At 35.1% G+C, this 17,393-nt stretch overlaps 1 protein-coding gene across 1 annotated transcript in view; it reads right to left on the bottom strand.

Moving 5' to 3' along the window:
* ANKRD30A (ankyrin repeat domain 30A) overlaps positions 1-17,393 on the bottom strand; it is a 136,064-nt gene that overhangs the window by 87,943 nt on the left and 30,728 nt on the right. The window contains exons 13-21 of the mRNA XM_055092658.1: positions 17,153-17,243; positions 12,378-12,406; positions 12,212-12,284; positions 8,121-8,149; positions 7,950-8,022; positions 5,627-5,688; positions 4,087-4,177; positions 559-587; positions 393-465 (exon numbers count right to left, since the gene is read on the bottom strand). Of these exons, the coding sequence (XP_054948633.1) occupies positions 393-465; positions 559-587; positions 4,087-4,177; positions 5,627-5,688; positions 7,950-8,022; positions 8,121-8,149; positions 12,212-12,284; positions 12,378-12,406; positions 17,153-17,243 (550 nt within the window). The remainder of the gene's footprint in view (positions 1-392; positions 466-558; positions 588-4,086; positions 4,178-5,626; positions 5,689-7,949; positions 8,023-8,120; positions 8,150-12,211; positions 12,285-12,377; positions 12,407-17,152; positions 17,244-17,393) is intronic.

The following is a 17,393-nucleotide window of genomic DNA, read 5'->3' as shown; positions in this document are numbered from 1 at the left end:
CACTCACAACTGTCATGTCAGCAAGTGAAACTTTCTTCTAAGTAAACATCATAATTCCAATCAGCTTTGAACCACTGCAAATATTTCACAGTCTCAAAATTCACCTGCCTTAAAACCAAGCGCGCACAGAAATTGCAAATTGGAAACTTTATCCTATCAGGACATTAAAGTAGAACCGCATGAGGTAAAGCAGAATTTTTTTTCTAAATCTCTAAATCTTAGGCTTGTAAATGGCATTTTCTCAAACAGAAATACTCACATTGGCATTATTTGTATCGACATTTCCCGTCGAATTATGAATAGAAAACAACATTGGGAATGAAAAGTCTCGCAGCATTTCAAATATTTTAATATTCTTCTTTCCGGAGTAAAACTAAAATTACAAAATTTACCTGCTTTGGAAGTTTGCATGTCCATCAATTCTAAGGCTTTAGTGAGAATAGAAACTTTCATTCCGCAGGTAGCCTAAATGGGTTTGGAAACAAAACAATTAATATACAATGTATACTTCATAAAATATGTAGTTAATACTCAAGATAAAAATATAAAAGTTATTACCTTCAGAAGACCATCTTTATCAGGAGACTCTAAAAGAAAAGGGACATATATAATTGATTGTATGCAAGCTTGACAAAGCCTACCGAACATTCACGCAGTGTCAACATGAAGATGAATCCTCATGCTTGGATTGCAAAAGGGATTACACTAGCTTTTGGGGTCTTTTGGGTTATTGCATTTGTTATCATGCCAATGTGACAGAAATATACCTAAGAAAATTTGAAAACTAGATTTCATCAAACATGCCGTGAGGATTTCAACATTGAAAATATATTTAAGGTGACAATAACTAAAGCAGAAATATGCTAATATCAGTAAGAGAAAGTGGCCATATAAGGAAAGAAGTTGTATTTAATAAGATGACCAAGTCATGCCACACCCCACCAAAACAGAATAAATGACTAAGCTAATGGGAGAATGCTATGGCATATTGTTAAGGAAACACGTCAGAATCACTTATGTCAATATATACATGTAGCCTTTATGTTCTTCAATTTGTCCTGGAGTTTAGGAATTGCAAATGTGTGATGAGAGTTCAAAGGTACAATGTACTTATCATTGCAGAGAAGGTTCTAAATTCAGCAGCATATCTACTTATAGAATAAAAGTTAATAAATATATTCATTTTTGTACCTCTGTGAAATACGAGTATTTTTACATTCATAGGGTTCTCTAGTTTAGTCCTCTTAAAATTTCCTGATCCACTTATACAAAAAGGTCCAAGCTTACCCATCAACAAACCAATACAGGCCAGGTGCAGTGGCTCATGCCTGTAATTCCAGCACTTTGGAAGGCCGAGGAGGGCGGATCTCTGGAGGCCAGGGGTTCCAAACAAGCCTGGCCAAAATCACTATTTTGGAAACACTGTCTCCACTAAAATTACAAAAATCAGCCAGGTATGGTGGCACATGCCCGTAATCTCAGCTACTTGGGTGCCTGAGGTACCAGAATCACTTGAAACCTGGAGGTGGAGGTGGCAGTGAGCCAAGATCATGCCATTGCACTCCAACCTGGAGGTCAGAGCGAGACTCTGTCTCTAAAAAAGAAAAAACACGTAATGTGAAAGTATCAAAAAGTAGAAGTAAACTTCCAGAGGCTTTTTATATATCATTCACCTCCATATTTCAATGTTACAATAATGTAATATCGGCTCACCACAAGCTCCGCCTCCCGGGTTCACGCCATTCTCTTGCCTCAGCCTCCGGAGTAGCTGGGACTACAGACACCCATCACCACGCCCGGCTAATTTTTTGTATTTCTAGTACAGGTGGGATTTCACCATGTCAGCCAGGATGGTCTGGATCTCCTGACCTCATGATCCACCCACCTTGGCCTCCCAAAGTGCTGGGATTACAGGCGTGAGCCACCACACCTGGCCTGAAATCTTAAAATAAATGAAAAACAAGCTAATCGCTGAACAAAAATTAAAAAGTTGCTGTAGAATGACAACAACATTGTACAACCATTTATATATGATTTTTGCAAAAAGTGTTAATACCAATATGTATATGCTGACTGCTAAGGAGAAAACTGATCTGGAATCACAGGAGCAAATCATGACACTGAGAAAATAAATGCAAAAGCTGAACGTAGAATGCTACACCATGTGTCTTTAAGGCAACACATTATAATAATTTATATCGTTACATTACAAACATTCATCATGTTCTTTAATATGTCCTGTCATTGAGAAGCCACACAGTTCGGATAAGAGTTCAGCGGAATGTAGAATTGACATCACATCAGAAAAAGTGTTATGAATTGATCTGCTTGGATATATACTTAGAGCATAATTTTAAATATAAATATTCCTTGATTTTCATACCCATATACTGGAATAGTATGCCAACATTTTTGTAATTTCTAGCTTAGTCATCTCAATATCTCTTAATCCACTCATGGAGGAAGATGTACGAATCTCATCAGGGATGGCAAATTTAATCAGCTTTCAATATTGATGTATTTCATTTAAATTTAGTTGCAACAGACTTTTAAATATTAATAACATTTTCTATTTTAAAATCAGTAAAATACCTACGAATAACAACAATTTACGTATTCAAGTCATAAATTCAGAGTTTTATGGTTTTTAAAATTAGTCTGGTTTCGTGTATCATGTTATTTGCTAATGAGGTTTTATAAAATGGCAATTTTACCAACACAATTTGCCTCCTTAAAAATAAAGCCAAGGTTCTTACATTTAAGTATATCTTATTCAAATTGTGAACATCAAAAACATACATACATACACACATCTATATATATATATATTTGATGCCTCATATTAATAAAGAAAATTAATGAGTCACTGAGGTTTAGTCCAATTCTAGTAATCCTCATGATTCCAGTAGTCTCCAGAGCACCCACACTCTAACATTCTGCAGTAAAACTTTTCTAAATGCTTCCGAAGTGAGCTCACTCCATTTTCCTTCATAGAAAATCCAAAATCATCTAGCTGGCTTCTCTCTTGTCCCCTGCTTCCTGCCTCACAATCTCTCTGCTTTAGCAAAAATAATCACTAGACTTGTGCTCTTGATTCTTCCCATTCGACACCTGTTAAAATTATTTTTTCCCACTCTTTCCTTTTGCTTTGTTGAGTGGTAGTGTCTTCCACCTATAATTTCTATTGCGTTGCCCCTTTCTTCTTCTCCCCTGACTAAAAACGTCCTCAAAATTAAGAGCACCATAATGCTTTCTCCTGACCTTTTCTGTCCTGACCTTCTATCCAACTGTTCTTCTTCCACATTTTTCCCACGAAAGGCCTCTCCTCTTGCTACCCAGAGCAAGGTCCAACGACCACCAGCATCAGCATCGCCTGAGAACTTATTAAAAATGCAGAATCCCAAGTCGGCTGAATCTCAGTGTGGATTGTTAACGAGGTTTTCAGCTGACTTTCTAAAGTTTGAAAACCTCTGGTCTATACGGAGTGTATATGACAAATTATATACATGTGTGGCCGTGCAGATATGCTTATTCTCACCTATTGCAAATAGAACACAGCTCTCCATGGTCAGGTGCTTCCATCCCTAATGGCTTCCCACCAGTGAGAAAGACATTAAGAGTCAGAATATTTTTGCTGTAATTCTCTGGTAAATTTTGGTACTAGAAGGTCACTTTATATTCTTCCCAAATTTCTAACCATACCTGATCTTTTCCTAAACAATCATTTCATTTTATCATCCTCCATTACATAAACCTGCTTCTTGTTCCTTCATGTACTCTCTGTATGCTCTGTCTTTCTCAGTCTTCATTTACTCTATTACTACTTTCTTCTTTCTTATTTTCTCATTTTCCTCACGTCTTGGAATATCTTGAATTCAAACTAGTAATTCAGCTCCTCTTCAGCACTCTCAATATAGTCTGTTGCCATCACCTGATGAGACACATAACTTATGACCATTGCACTTCTCTTTTTTTCCATGGTTTGCATTTAGGAGGTAATTTTCTTCAGCTACTAGAGGATATCCTTCCTCATCAGTTTAGAGAAATATTCGGTCAATTGATTTTTAAATAAAAAACGGTTCTTACCTTCTAATTTTCCGTTTATTTTATCTATTTCTTTTTGATGTGTAGCCTTGGGTAAACACACATCCTTCTGTGAAACAGTCTCACAGAGACTCTGTTAAAAGTAATAGCAATAAATAATTTCAATGGATAGATCCTAGTAATGAAGAGTATCAAAATTTCCTAATTAAATTCTTTTTTAAAAACACAATTTCCTACTTTGCAAACAATTCGACTTAAGAGCAGATACATGTAGAAAACCCACACATTTTGATAGAAAACCTCACATAACCCTCTCTACATCAAGCTCATCTTTATGTTCATGTGGCCATTAACTCGGTGACTGAGCAGGAAAAACAAATCACCTTCACAAAAAAATTCACTCGTGCATATTGCAAAAAGTATCTCTCTTAAAAATATCTAACTTATGTTCTAGTCCTCATCAAAAATAAATAAGACATTTCAAACAAAATACAACACATTTGCTACTTGCCAGGACACATACAGCATTAAACATTTAAAATATTCACGATCATAGAACTGTTGAGTGTTAAAAATCATGCATGTCATGAAGACAACTTTTAGAGTCTGTCATAGAATGTATGCACAGAATATGAAAAAGCTGCTTTCTTTCGGTAAACAGGGGCTTAAAATAAGCAACATGTTTTTGACAAAATTTATGGTGAGAGAAAAAGTGCTTGAATAGAATGTAAATGCAGTAAGAAAAAAATGATGTCACATCTAAATGAAAGAAAACAAGTATTAAAGTCTTTTTGTCTAATAAAATATCAGATAAAATCTACCTATTGACTTCCACCCTTTGCTGTTACCATCAGGCAGCAGCTGCTTGTTTTTAAGAGGTCAGATACTTTCTATGTCTTTCCGCCGTTGTGACCTTAAAATACATCACTATTATTTGACGCTCATGCTGCTGCAGCTTGACTGCCATAAGGGGACTCAAGGAGTTCTATTTGTGAAAATATAATTTACGTTTTTCAAAAGACTACTCAACCAATACTCTTGTTATTATACTCCCACAAGGTTTCCTATTCCTCATGCTTTTCTTTCTGCTGAAATGTTCCTTCAGATCTATACTGAACAATAAAGATATGTCAATACGTTCAAGTCCCAGGCATTAACTTTTCAGGTCCCAACTTTTACAATATTGCAGTTTAAAGTGTCTCTCTATGAATACAATTAGAACTTTTGTACCTCTAGATATAAGACAGAATCATATATTTGCCCATAGCTGGACTCAGTGTAATTCTTTTGCTTTTAGACAAACGTACTCCAGATCCCATGTGAATTTCTAGTGAATTCTAAGCCTTAGTTTTTACACTATACCACTTTGGCTTCTTAAATTAATCGTACAAATTCCCAGAATTTCACTGTGAAGCAGTAATCTACTTAGCACATAGATTCTCCATTAAGCATATACCGAAAAATATCAAAAATAATTTGGGGGTGACATATGCAGAGGTGAGAAAATAAAGTCTAAGCATCTGATTTTATGTTTTCATATCATGCAATACTAATATTTAAAAAAATCAACAACACATGGTACCTCAGTATCCCAAGAATTTTCTTCATCGTCCTTTTGTTTGGATTCTGATGGGAGTATCTCACCTATAAAAGGTTAATCACAGATACATTCATGAGATCATTTATCTACTAAAAATTTTAAAAACATATACAAATCTACTTTCATTCACGAATCTGTGGTTTTTCCTCTGTGGCCCGTATATTCTTTTTGTTGATTACAATGACTACTTCTATAGTCATTCCAATAGAATTCAAATCTAAAAAGTCTGACAATTAACATTATGTCATTAGAATGCAGAAAAATAGAAATTTAACTAACTTGTATGAATTATTTCTTCACAAAGCAGTCATATCCTATTCTCCTGTGAAACACAGTATGCCCTAGGTTTCCTGTTCATTCAGAAAACTGTAATTACCTATCATCTCTCATTTCTTTGTTACTTTTTATTTGGTAGTATTACTTACGTTGATTGACTCAGCAATCTCTCTTACACAGTTCTTCAAAAAAGATGATTTATCAATGAATAAGATGTTTCAGGAATATTAACTTTTTGATGTCAGTCAACTATATGTCCAACCCTTTTACATTTCAGTATGCATGACAGTGTATTGGGTGTGTTTTTTCGTGTGTATATGCTTTAGGAAGATAAGCTTAAAAAGCTTTTATTGCATATAAATTAAGAACTGCTTCATTTACAATGACACACTTCTTCCCTAATGCAATAATATCTTCAGAGACAGCTTGTGACACCTTGGAGAAACATCAGAAATATATAGGAAAATATAATTGCCTTAAGTAATCTAATGTTCCCACATGTAATAGGATAAAATCAAGGCCCACTCAAGACTTGACGAGTTCTCAGGGACATAAGACAGAAAAAGAATTTATACCAAAAATAACGTCCAGTTTTCTTTATCAGCACAAAGTACAAATTACAACTATTTGAATCAGGTTCAGGAAAAAAAGCAAATGTGGACAACTAAAACTTAAAAGACCGTTTCATCACTATGCATACGTTTATCATTTGACATCCATCAACTGTATACCTGGTTTTCAAAAGTAAATTTAACTTGTGATCTCAGCGTAGCTCATGTTCACAATTCATGCAGAGGGTCCAAGAAACTCAAATCACACTTTGGTAAGTCACCATTTTCACTCATTTTTAGAAGCGTACCCTGGATCGTTTCAGAGATCTAACGTGTTGCCACACCATAGCTCTAAGAAGCTGTGGGGCACAGTTCAAATTCTTAGTGGAGTGTATGATTGCACAAGGAAATACTTTAAATATTTTACTTTTAGTTTCTAATGACTAAGAAATCAGCAGATAAAACTAACTTTTTAAAGACTCCCAAATCTGCATGTTTTCAGTTTTATTTATTACTTATCGGCATAAAAATTGTGCAATTAACTATGGTACTGTCATACAGTGGAATTTTATAAATAACCTAATATTTAAAAACACAATTAATTGTGTCCTTTATGGATGTCTCTAAAAATTATAATGCTGATCAAAAAAGAATGTTGCCGAACATTACACTCTACAACCGTGTACACATTAGAAGTTGAAAAAAATTGTACATATTAAATATGACCACGCACACATGTTGTAAAATGTTTAAACATGCATAAGAAGAGTTTCTAAAAATAGTTTAGAATATTGGTTACTTCTAGGCAATAAATGGTACTAGTGTAAAAGGACTCTAAAGCCAAATGCTTCAGAATCACAGTTTCATGAAAAAGTGTGTTTATCAAATATTCACAAAGAAATGAATAATTCCTTTCCTCATCTTTACAAGGGAAAGTTACCACACATACACGCAGGCACACACAGGCACACACGCAGACACACACACACACACACACACACACAAACACACAGAGTTCACTAGTCCGAGTTACTGATTTTCTTAGGATTCTCAAAGTGACAACACCAGAAACAAGGTAATTCATGTTAAAACACAAGGGTTATATCAGTAAAAGATGGGATCCCCGAAGTAAACCGTGGTATTTGAATCAAGCTTCGAAGAGCTAAAAAAAGAAATTGGAGTTCCAACATTCACCTTCTTGAATCCTTAAGAAATACAGAAGTTCGAAATAGAAAACATTACAGTTTCAGGATACAAAAGTAGAAACATCTGAGATTAAGGCTACATTTTTAAAAAAAGATATTGAAAATTACTGTGCTTGTAATACCAGCTCTTCAAACATCAATACCAGTATTGGCATTACCTAGATCAAATCTTTTCATCAAAGTTGAAAAAAATAAAGCATTGGGGATAGAAGGACCATCAAAATGTCCAATATTGAAATATTGGTCTTTGCATAGTTACATTGAAAAATTTACCTGCTCTCAATGTTTGTTCATTCTTCAATTCCAAGGCTTTATTTGGAACAGACTTTTGCATTTCAATGGCAGGCTAAATGGGGTTGGAAGCAAAATGATTAATGAAGAATGTATACTTCACAAAATACATAGTTAATAAGTCATTCAAAATGAAATCATAAAACTAAATACCTCGAAGGCAGATGGCTTCTCGGGAGGCTCTAAAAAGCAAAAGAGATTTATCATCAATCATAAGTAAATATGACAAGCCAGCCACAAATGAATGTCGTGATAGTATCTAACTGACTCCTCTTGCTCCAATTGGAGAATGAATACTTTAGATTTGGAAAGTTTTCTTTTGGTTTGTTTAGGACACATACACGACAAGAATACACTGAAGAAAATTTAAATAGAGGTTTCACAGATCATGCAGCTAAGAATTCAAAAGCGAGATTGTGTTTCACATGTAAAAAGGGTTGATATGAGAAAATAAATGTCAAAGCTGAACATGGAATGCTACGCCACGTACTTAATGAAACACATTAGAATCACTTATATTATTCCATTCATCCTGTTCTTTAATATAGCCTATCTTCGGAAAGGTACATAGTTATGATGAGAGTTCAGCCGCATGTAGAACTGACATCTCGTCACTGAAGTGTTATGAATTGATCAGCTTGGATATACACTTAGGTCATAATACTAAATATGAATATTCGTTTTTTTCCATAACCAGACGGTGTAATCACATGCCTATATTTCTGTATCCTCTACTTTATCCATCTGAATGCTTCTTGATCCACTCATGCAAGAAGATGTGTAAAACTCATCATGGAAATAATCTATACTAAGCTTTCAATATTGACATATTTATATAAAAATTTATTGCAATAGATTAAATAAACATAAAGAACTTTTTTTATATTGTTAAGTCACCACAATATTTATCTTAAAAAGCAATCTTATTATTCAAGTATAAATTCAGTATTTTTTCAGTTCCTACAATTCGTCTGGTTCGGTGTATCATTAGTCTATAATAAATTTTTGTGGAATGGCAATTTTACCAAAACAACACACTTCCTTAAACATAAACCCAGTGTTCTTAGTTTCCAATATATCTCATTTCAATAGCTAACATCAACAAAATATATGTATTTGTCATGCCTGATTGTAACAGAGAAACCTAATGAGTCACTGTGGTGCCCCCAATTCTAGTAGGACTCCTGCTTCCGGTAGTCTCTGGAGTGCCCACGGTCTACATTCTGGAGTGCAAATAATCTACATGAATCTGAAGTGAGTTCACTCAACTGTTCTTCTCAGAGTCTCCAGAATTACCTGCCTACATTCTTTCTTGTTTGTCCCCTGTTACCTGCCTAGAATGCTTCTACTAAAAAAAAAAAAAAAAACAAAAAAAACATAGAAAATTAAAAAAATATCTCTAATTGTGTAGAATTCTTCCCATCCAACACTGTTTCAAATTTATTTGTTCAACACTTCCTTTCTCCTTGTTTAGTGATAGTATCTTAAATCTATAATTTCTGTTTATCATTTTCTTCTTCTTCTCTGGCTAAAAGCATACCCAGAAATAAAAGCAATATAATGCATTCTCTTGACCCTGTTATGTCTTGACCTTCTATCCAACTGCTCTTCTTCCACTTTTTTCCCATGAAAGGCCTCTCCTTTTGCTACTCAGAGCAAGCTCCAAGGACCACCAGCAGCAGCATCGCCTGAGAAATTATAAGAAATGCGTGCCACCACGTCCGGCTAATTTTTTGTATTTTTAGTAGAGACAGGGTTTCACCGTGTTAGTCAGGATGGTCTCCATCTCCTCACCTAGTGATCTGTCAGTCACGGCCTCCCAACATGCTGTGATTACAGGCGTGAGCCACCGCACCCGGTCACCATTTTTTAAATAAATATGTGTAACTATCTTTTGTTTATGTTTTCTAAAGTAATGTGGTTGACAATTATATTAGGTATACTTTAAATATAAAACTGCTGGAGTTACAAACAGATGGTTTATTCTCAAGGCATCAATATCTTCTGAACTAGCATGTGAAGCCATGGAGAATTTACACAATTTATATGAGAAATGTGATCATGAACTGAACTACTTCTTCCCATGTAAACAGATGAAAAGTCTAGATCCTCTCTAGGGGAAAAGAGAGCACAGTGCCATGAGACACAAAATGAATCTGTAACCAACTCTTTTCATAATAAACAAAATTTTGATTTTGTTTGATTTATATCTTTTTAAAAAAGAAAAAGAGAAAAAAGACTCAGACGTGCAACTTCAGACATTATTTCATATACAAGAGCCCATTTGTTATTTGGCACTTTAAAACCTTATGCATTTTTGAAAATTCCTGTTCTAACTTCTGATCTGAGCATCTCTGAAGTTCAACAAATACACCGGGGGCCTAATAGTTGACATAATAATGTTCCTATTTCTCCTATTTACTGATATTTTCTAAAAAGTGTAAACTAAAATTTTTCAGACTCATGACATGTCACAATGTCATAATTTTCATGGTTAACGAGTAACAGTTGTAATGCATATTGGAAAGTAGGACTTTTCCAATTCGTGTATTTTAAATATTTTCATTTTAATTTCTAACATTGGATGAAGCAGTAAATACTCCCACTTCAGTAAAAGCTCTGTGATATCAGCTGCCATTTAATGTCGACTTTTAGTGGCTAGGAAACACAGTCTAATTAAATGTGTTTTAGAGTTAACATGGCAAACTATGAGGCCTTAAATCAAAGCAGAGCTAATTGTATTGAGTACATCTAAAATATTCGATAAGCAAACAAGGAAGTTCCAGGACAATACGTACAGTGTACAACTATTTATTGAGAATTCCAGACATCGGCCGGGCACGGTGCCTCACGCCTGTAATTCCAGTACTTTGGGAGGCCGAGACGGGCGGATCACAAGGTCAGGAGATCCAGATCAGACCATCCTGGCTAACACACTGAAACCCCGTCTCTACTAAAAATACAAAACATTAGCTGGGCGTGGTGGCAGGCGCCTGGAGTCCCAGCTACTCGGGAGGCTGAGGCAGGAGAATGGCGTGAACCCGGGAGGCAGAGCTTGCGTGAGCCGAGATCGCGGCATGGCACTCCAGCCTGTTCGAGCTCAAAAAAACAAAAACAAAACAAAACAAAAAAACTGAAGAAAAAAATACAAACAAAAATAGAAGAAAATTTAAGACATGAAAACAAATTCTACACATAGCCTATAAGACATGAAAACAAATTCTACACATAGTCTGTAAGACATGAAAACAAATTGTGCACATGGTCTATAACCACACACATGTTGTGAGTTTTAGTGTTTTTGTTTCTTTGCTTTTTCAGATGGAGTCTTACTCTGTCACTCAAGCTAAAGTGGCAAAAGGACGGCTCACTGCAACTTTTGCCTCCTAGTTTCAAGTGATTCTCCCACCTCAGCCTCCAGAGTAGGTGAGATTACAGGCACCCACCACCACAACCGGCTATTTTTTGTTATATTTAGTAAAGATGGGGTTTCACTAATTTGACCAGGCTGGTCTGGGACTCCTGACCTTAACTTATCTGCCCGCCTTTTTCTCCCAAAATGCTAGGATTACAGGCACGTGCCACCATGCACAGCCTCGTGTAAAATGTTTTAAACGTGCATGGGAAGGACAGCAAAAACTAATTCAGGCTGTTTTGTATCTCTAGGCAATTCATTACAGTAGCATTAAAAGACACCAAGGCCAAATGCTTTATAGTCACTCTTCTAAAACACTGTGTCTAGCAAAGAGTCATTAAGTAATGATTGCTTGACTTATTTTTTAAAATTAAAAGTCACACACACCGTCAGCTAATCAAAAAAAAAGCTGATTTTCTTAATATTCTCTGAGTGGCAACACTCACAACTGTCATTTCAGCAAGTGAAACTTTCTTCTAAGTAAAGATCGGAATTCCAATCAGCCTTTGAACCACTGCAAATATTTCAGTCTCAAAATTCACCTGCCTTAAAACCAAGCACGTATAGAAATTGCAAACTGGAAACATTACACTATCAGGATATTGAAGTAGAACCACATGAGGTAAAGCAGAATTTTTTTTCTAAATCTCTACATCTTGTGCTTGTAAATGGCATTTTCTCAAACAGAAATACTCACATTGGCATTATTGTATCAAAATATCCCATCAAATTTTGAATAGAAAACAACATTGGGAATGAAAAGTCTCACAGCATTTCAAATATTTTAATATTCTCCTTTCCAGAGTAAAATTAAAATTACAAAATTTACCTGCTTTGAAAGTTTGCATGTCCATCAATTCTAAGGCTTTAGTGAGAATAGAAACTTTCATTCCGCAGGTAGCCTAAATGGGTTTGGAAACAAAACAATTAATATACAATGTATACTTCATAAAATATGTAGTTAATACTCAAGATAAAAATATAAAAGCTATTACCTTCAGAAGACCATCTTTATTAGGAGACTCTATAAGAAAAGTTACATATATAATTGATTATATTCAAGCCTGACAAATCCTACCGAACATTCACGCAGTGTCAACATGAAGATGAATCCTCATGCTTGGATTGCAAAACGGATTACACTAGCTTTTGGGGTCTTTTGGGTTATTGTATTTGTTATCATGCCAACGTCACAGAAATATACCTAAGAAAATTTGAAAACTAGATTTCATCAAACATGCTGTGAGGATTTCAACATTGAAAATATATTTAAGGTGACAATAACTAAAGCGGAAATATCCTACTATCAGTAAGAGAATGCGGCCGTATAAGGAAAGAAGTTGTATTTAATAAGATGACCAAGTCATGCCACACCCCACCAAAACAGAATAAATGACTAAGCTAATGGGAGAATGCTATGGCATATTGTTAAGGAAACACATCAGAATCACTTATGTCAATATATACATGTAGCTATTATGTTCTTCAATTTGTCCTGGAGTTTAGGAATTGCAAAGTTGTGATGAGAGTTCAAAGGTACAATGTACTTATCATTGCGGAGAATGTTCTAAATTTAGCAGCATATCTACTTATAGAATAAAAGTTAATAAATATATTCATTTTTGTACCTCTGTGAAATACAAGTATTTTTACATTCATAGGGTTCTCTAGTTTAGTCCTCTTAAAATTTCCTGATCCACTTATACAAAAAGGTCCAAGCGTACCCATCAACAAACCAATACAGGCCAGGTGCAGTGGCTCATGCCTGTAATTCCAGCACTTTGGAAGGCCGAGGAGGGCGGATCTCTGGAGGCCAGGGGTTCCAAACCAGCCTGGCCAAAATCACTATTTTGGAAACACTGTCTCCACTAAAATTACAAAAATCAGCCAGGTATGGTGGCACATGCCTGTAAACCCAGCTACTTGGGTGCCTGAGGTACCAGAATCACTTGAACCCAGGAGGCAGATGTTGCAATGAGCCAAGATCATGCCACTGCACTCCAGCCTGGATGACAGAGCGAGAAAACATCTTATGTGGATGTATTACAAACAAGAAGCAAACTTCTAGAGACTTTTTACATATCATTCACCTGCATATTTCAATATTACAATAATGCTTATTGAAAATAACAGTTTTAGTGTTCAAGGAATGAATCCTACAATAGTTTTGTTTCTAAAACTAATTCTATTTGTGATACCGTGCCAGGTGTTAAACTATTGTTATGAATAAGCTCTTATAAAAAACTTAGCTTCAAGAAAATCACAGACATTTCATTGAGATAGAAATGGATCTCATGTCTTCAAATAATATTAATCAAACATGTTTAATCACTCATTTTTCTCTAGTCCTCAAATTTTTCCATATGACATGCTTTAATATATTTAGAAATATCAACTATATATGTTGTTTCCCTTGAGAGATCATTGATCAATAATGAAGACACTTCAGGGACATAAACTCTCTAAAACACACAAAATTTATGTCTAATCATTTTAAGGCTAAATATGCATGACCATATTGCATGTATGTGTGTTAGAAAAAAAGTGCTTAAAATTGTATTCAATATGCTTTAAATAAAAACCTGCTTTAATTACAATGAGAAGGTCATTCTCTATTCATTAATATCTTTAAAAGTTACTTCTGAAGCACTGAAGAAACCTCCAAAATTCATATATAAGAAATGATACCATGAATTCATCTGCTTGTTTTAGGTAAAACTGTGAGAAATATACATCCTCACTAAGTGCAAAGAAAGCAGAGTGTCATGAGACAGGAAATGAATATGTAACCAAAATATTTTCCTTTATAAAGAAAATAACTGGCATTAAATTTTCTAAGACAAGATAAAAAAGCAAAACACGCAGAGATGAAACAGTAAAGGTGAGCTCATCATCAAGGAACCATTTATCACTTGGCACTTAAGAATCCTATGTAAGGTTGAAAACTCTGGTTCTAAATTGTGATCTGATCATCCCTGAAGTTCAAAATTCATGCAGAGGAACCGGGTAGGAAAATACCACCTTAGTTATTATTTTATTACTTTTATTTTTATAAAGGGGTACACTGGAGTTGTTTAGAATCAGGACAGGTCACATGGCATAACTCGAAAGATTCATGAGCCGCATTTCTAATGGCTATTGAAATGTATGGCTGTACATACTTGGATTTTGAGTACTTCACTTTTAATTTCTAGTATAGCATGAAGTAGGACATACACTTAAACAAAGGCTTGTTGACATCCGTAATTATATTTATGTTGCTCTTTAGTCACCATGAATAGCGTCTAATTAAAGGTGGTGTAAAGTAAAAATGCACACTATGATTTTTTTTTTTTTTTTTTTTTTAATAGCGTATCACTCTGTTGCCCAGACTGGAGTGCACTGGTGAGATCTCGGCTCGCTACAAGCTCCGCCTCCCAGGTTCACGCCATTTTCCTGCCTCAGCCTCCAGAGTAGCTGGGACTACAGGCACCCACCACCACATCCGGCTAATTTTTTGTATTTTTAGTAGAGATGGGGTTTCACCGTATTGGCCAGGATGGTCTGGATCTCCTAACCTTGTGATCCGCCCGCCTCGCCCTCCCAAAGTGCTGGAATTACAGGCGTGAGCCACCACGCCTGGCCTGAAATCTTAAAATAAATGAAAAACAAGCTAATCGCTGAACAAAAATTAAAAAGTTGCTGTAGAATGACAACAACACTGTACAACCATTTATATATGATTTTTGCAAAAAGTGTTAATACCAATATGTACATGCTGACTGATAAGGAGAAAACTGATCTGGAATCACAGGAGCAAATCATGACACTGAGAAAATAAATGCAACAGCTGAACGTAGAATGCTACACCATGTGTCTTTAAGGCAACACATTATAATAATTTATATCATTACATTACAAACATTCATCATGTTCTTTAATATGTCCTGTCATTGAGAAGCCACACAGTTCAGATGAGAGTTCAGCTAAATGTAGAATTGACATCTCATCAGTGAAAGTGTAATTAATTGATCAGCTTGGATATATACTTAAAGCATAATATTAAATATAAATATTCCTTGATTTTCATACCCATATACTGGAATAGTATGCCAACATTTTTGTAATTTCTAGCTTAGTCATCTCAATATCTCTTGATCCACTCATGGAGGAAGATGTACAAATCTCATCAGGAATAGCAAATTTAATAAGCTTTCAATATTGCTGTATTTCATTTAAATTTAGTTGCAATAGACTTTTAAATATTAATAACATTTTCTATGTTAAAATCAGTAAAATACCTACGAATAACAACAATTTAAGTATTCAAGTCATAAATTCAGAATTTTATGGTTTTTAAAATTAGTCTGGTTTGGTGTATCATGTTATTTGCTAATGAGGTTTTATAAAATGGCAATTTTACCAACGCAATTTGCTTCCTTAAAAATAAAGCCAAGGTTCTTACATTCAAGTATATCTTATCCAAATTGTGAATATCAACAACATACATGCATACATATATACATATATATATTTGATGCCTCATATTAATAAAGATTATTAATGAGTCACTGAGGTTCAGTCCAATTCTAGTAATCCTCATGATTCCAGTAGTCTCCAGAGCACCCACACTCTAACATTCTGCAGTAACACTTTTCTAAATACTTCTGAAGTGAGCTCACTCCATTTTCATTCATAGAAAATCCAAAATCATCTAGCTGGCTTCTCTCTTGTCCCCTGCTTCCTGCCTCACAATCTCTCTTCTTTAGCAAAAATAATCTCTAGACTTGTGCTCTTGATTCTTCCCATTCAAAACCTGCTAAAATTTTTTTTCCCACTCTTTCCTTTTACTTTGTTTAGTGGTAGTATCTTCCACCTATAATTTCTGTTGCGTTGCCCCTTTCTTCTTCTCCCCTGACTAAAAACATCCTCAAAATTGAGAACACCATACTGCTCTCTCCTGACCCTTTTCTGTCTTGACCTTCTATCCAATTGTTCTTCTTCCACATTTTTCCCACGAAAGGCCTCTCCTCTTGCTACCCAGAGCAAGGTCCAAGCACCACCAGCATCAGCATCGCCTGAGAACTTATTAAAAATGCAGAATCCCAAGTAGGCTGAATGTCAGTGTGAATTGTTAACAAGGTTTTCAGCTGATTTTCTAAAGTTTGAAAACTTCTGGTCTATACGGAGTGTATATGACAAATTATATACATGTGTGGCCGTGCAGATATGCTTATTCTCACCTATTGCAAATAGAACACAGCTCTCCATGGTCAGGTGCTTCCATCCCTAAGGGCTTCCCACCAGTGAGAAAGACATTAAGAGTCAGAATATTTTTGCTGTAATTCTCTGGTAAATTTTGGTACTAGAAGGTCACTTTATATTCTTCCCAAATTTCTAACCATACCCGATCTTTTCCTAAACAATCATTTCATTTTATCATCCTCCATTACATAAACCTGCTTCTTGTTCCCTCATGTACTCTCTGTACGCTCTGTCTTTCTCAGTCTTCATTTGCTCTATTACTACTTTCTTCTTTCTTATTTTCTCATTTTCCTCAGGTCTTGCAATATCTTGAATTCAAACTAATAATTCAGCTCCTCTTCAGCACTCTCAATATAGTCTGTTGCCAACAACTGATGAGACATATAACTTACGACCATTGCACTTCTCTTTTTTTCCATGGTTTGCATTTAGGAGGTAATTTTCTTCAGCTACTAGAGGATATCCTTCCTCACCAGTTTAGAGAAATATTCGGTCAAATGATTTTTAAATAAAAAACGGTTCTTACCTTCTAATTTCCCATTTATTTTATCTATTTCTTTTTGATGTGTAGCCTTGGGTAAACACACATCCTTCTGTGAAACAGTCTCACAGAGACTCTGTTAAAAGTAATAGCAATAAATAATTTCAATGGATAAATCCTAGTAATGAAGAGTATCAAAATTTCCTAATTAAATTCTTTTTTAAAAACACAATTTCCTACTTTGCAAACAATTCGACTTAAGTGCAGATACATATAGAAAACCAAC

This window comes from Pan paniscus, chromosome 8, assembly GCF_029289425.2.
Source record: "Pan paniscus chromosome 8, NHGRI_mPanPan1-v2.0_pri, whole genome shotgun sequence".
Taxonomy (NCBI): domain Eukaryota; kingdom Metazoa; phylum Chordata; class Mammalia; order Primates; family Hominidae; genus Pan; species Pan paniscus.
The sequence above is the reverse complement of the archived record's forward strand: the minus strand, read 5'-3'. Positions and strand labels throughout refer to the sequence as shown.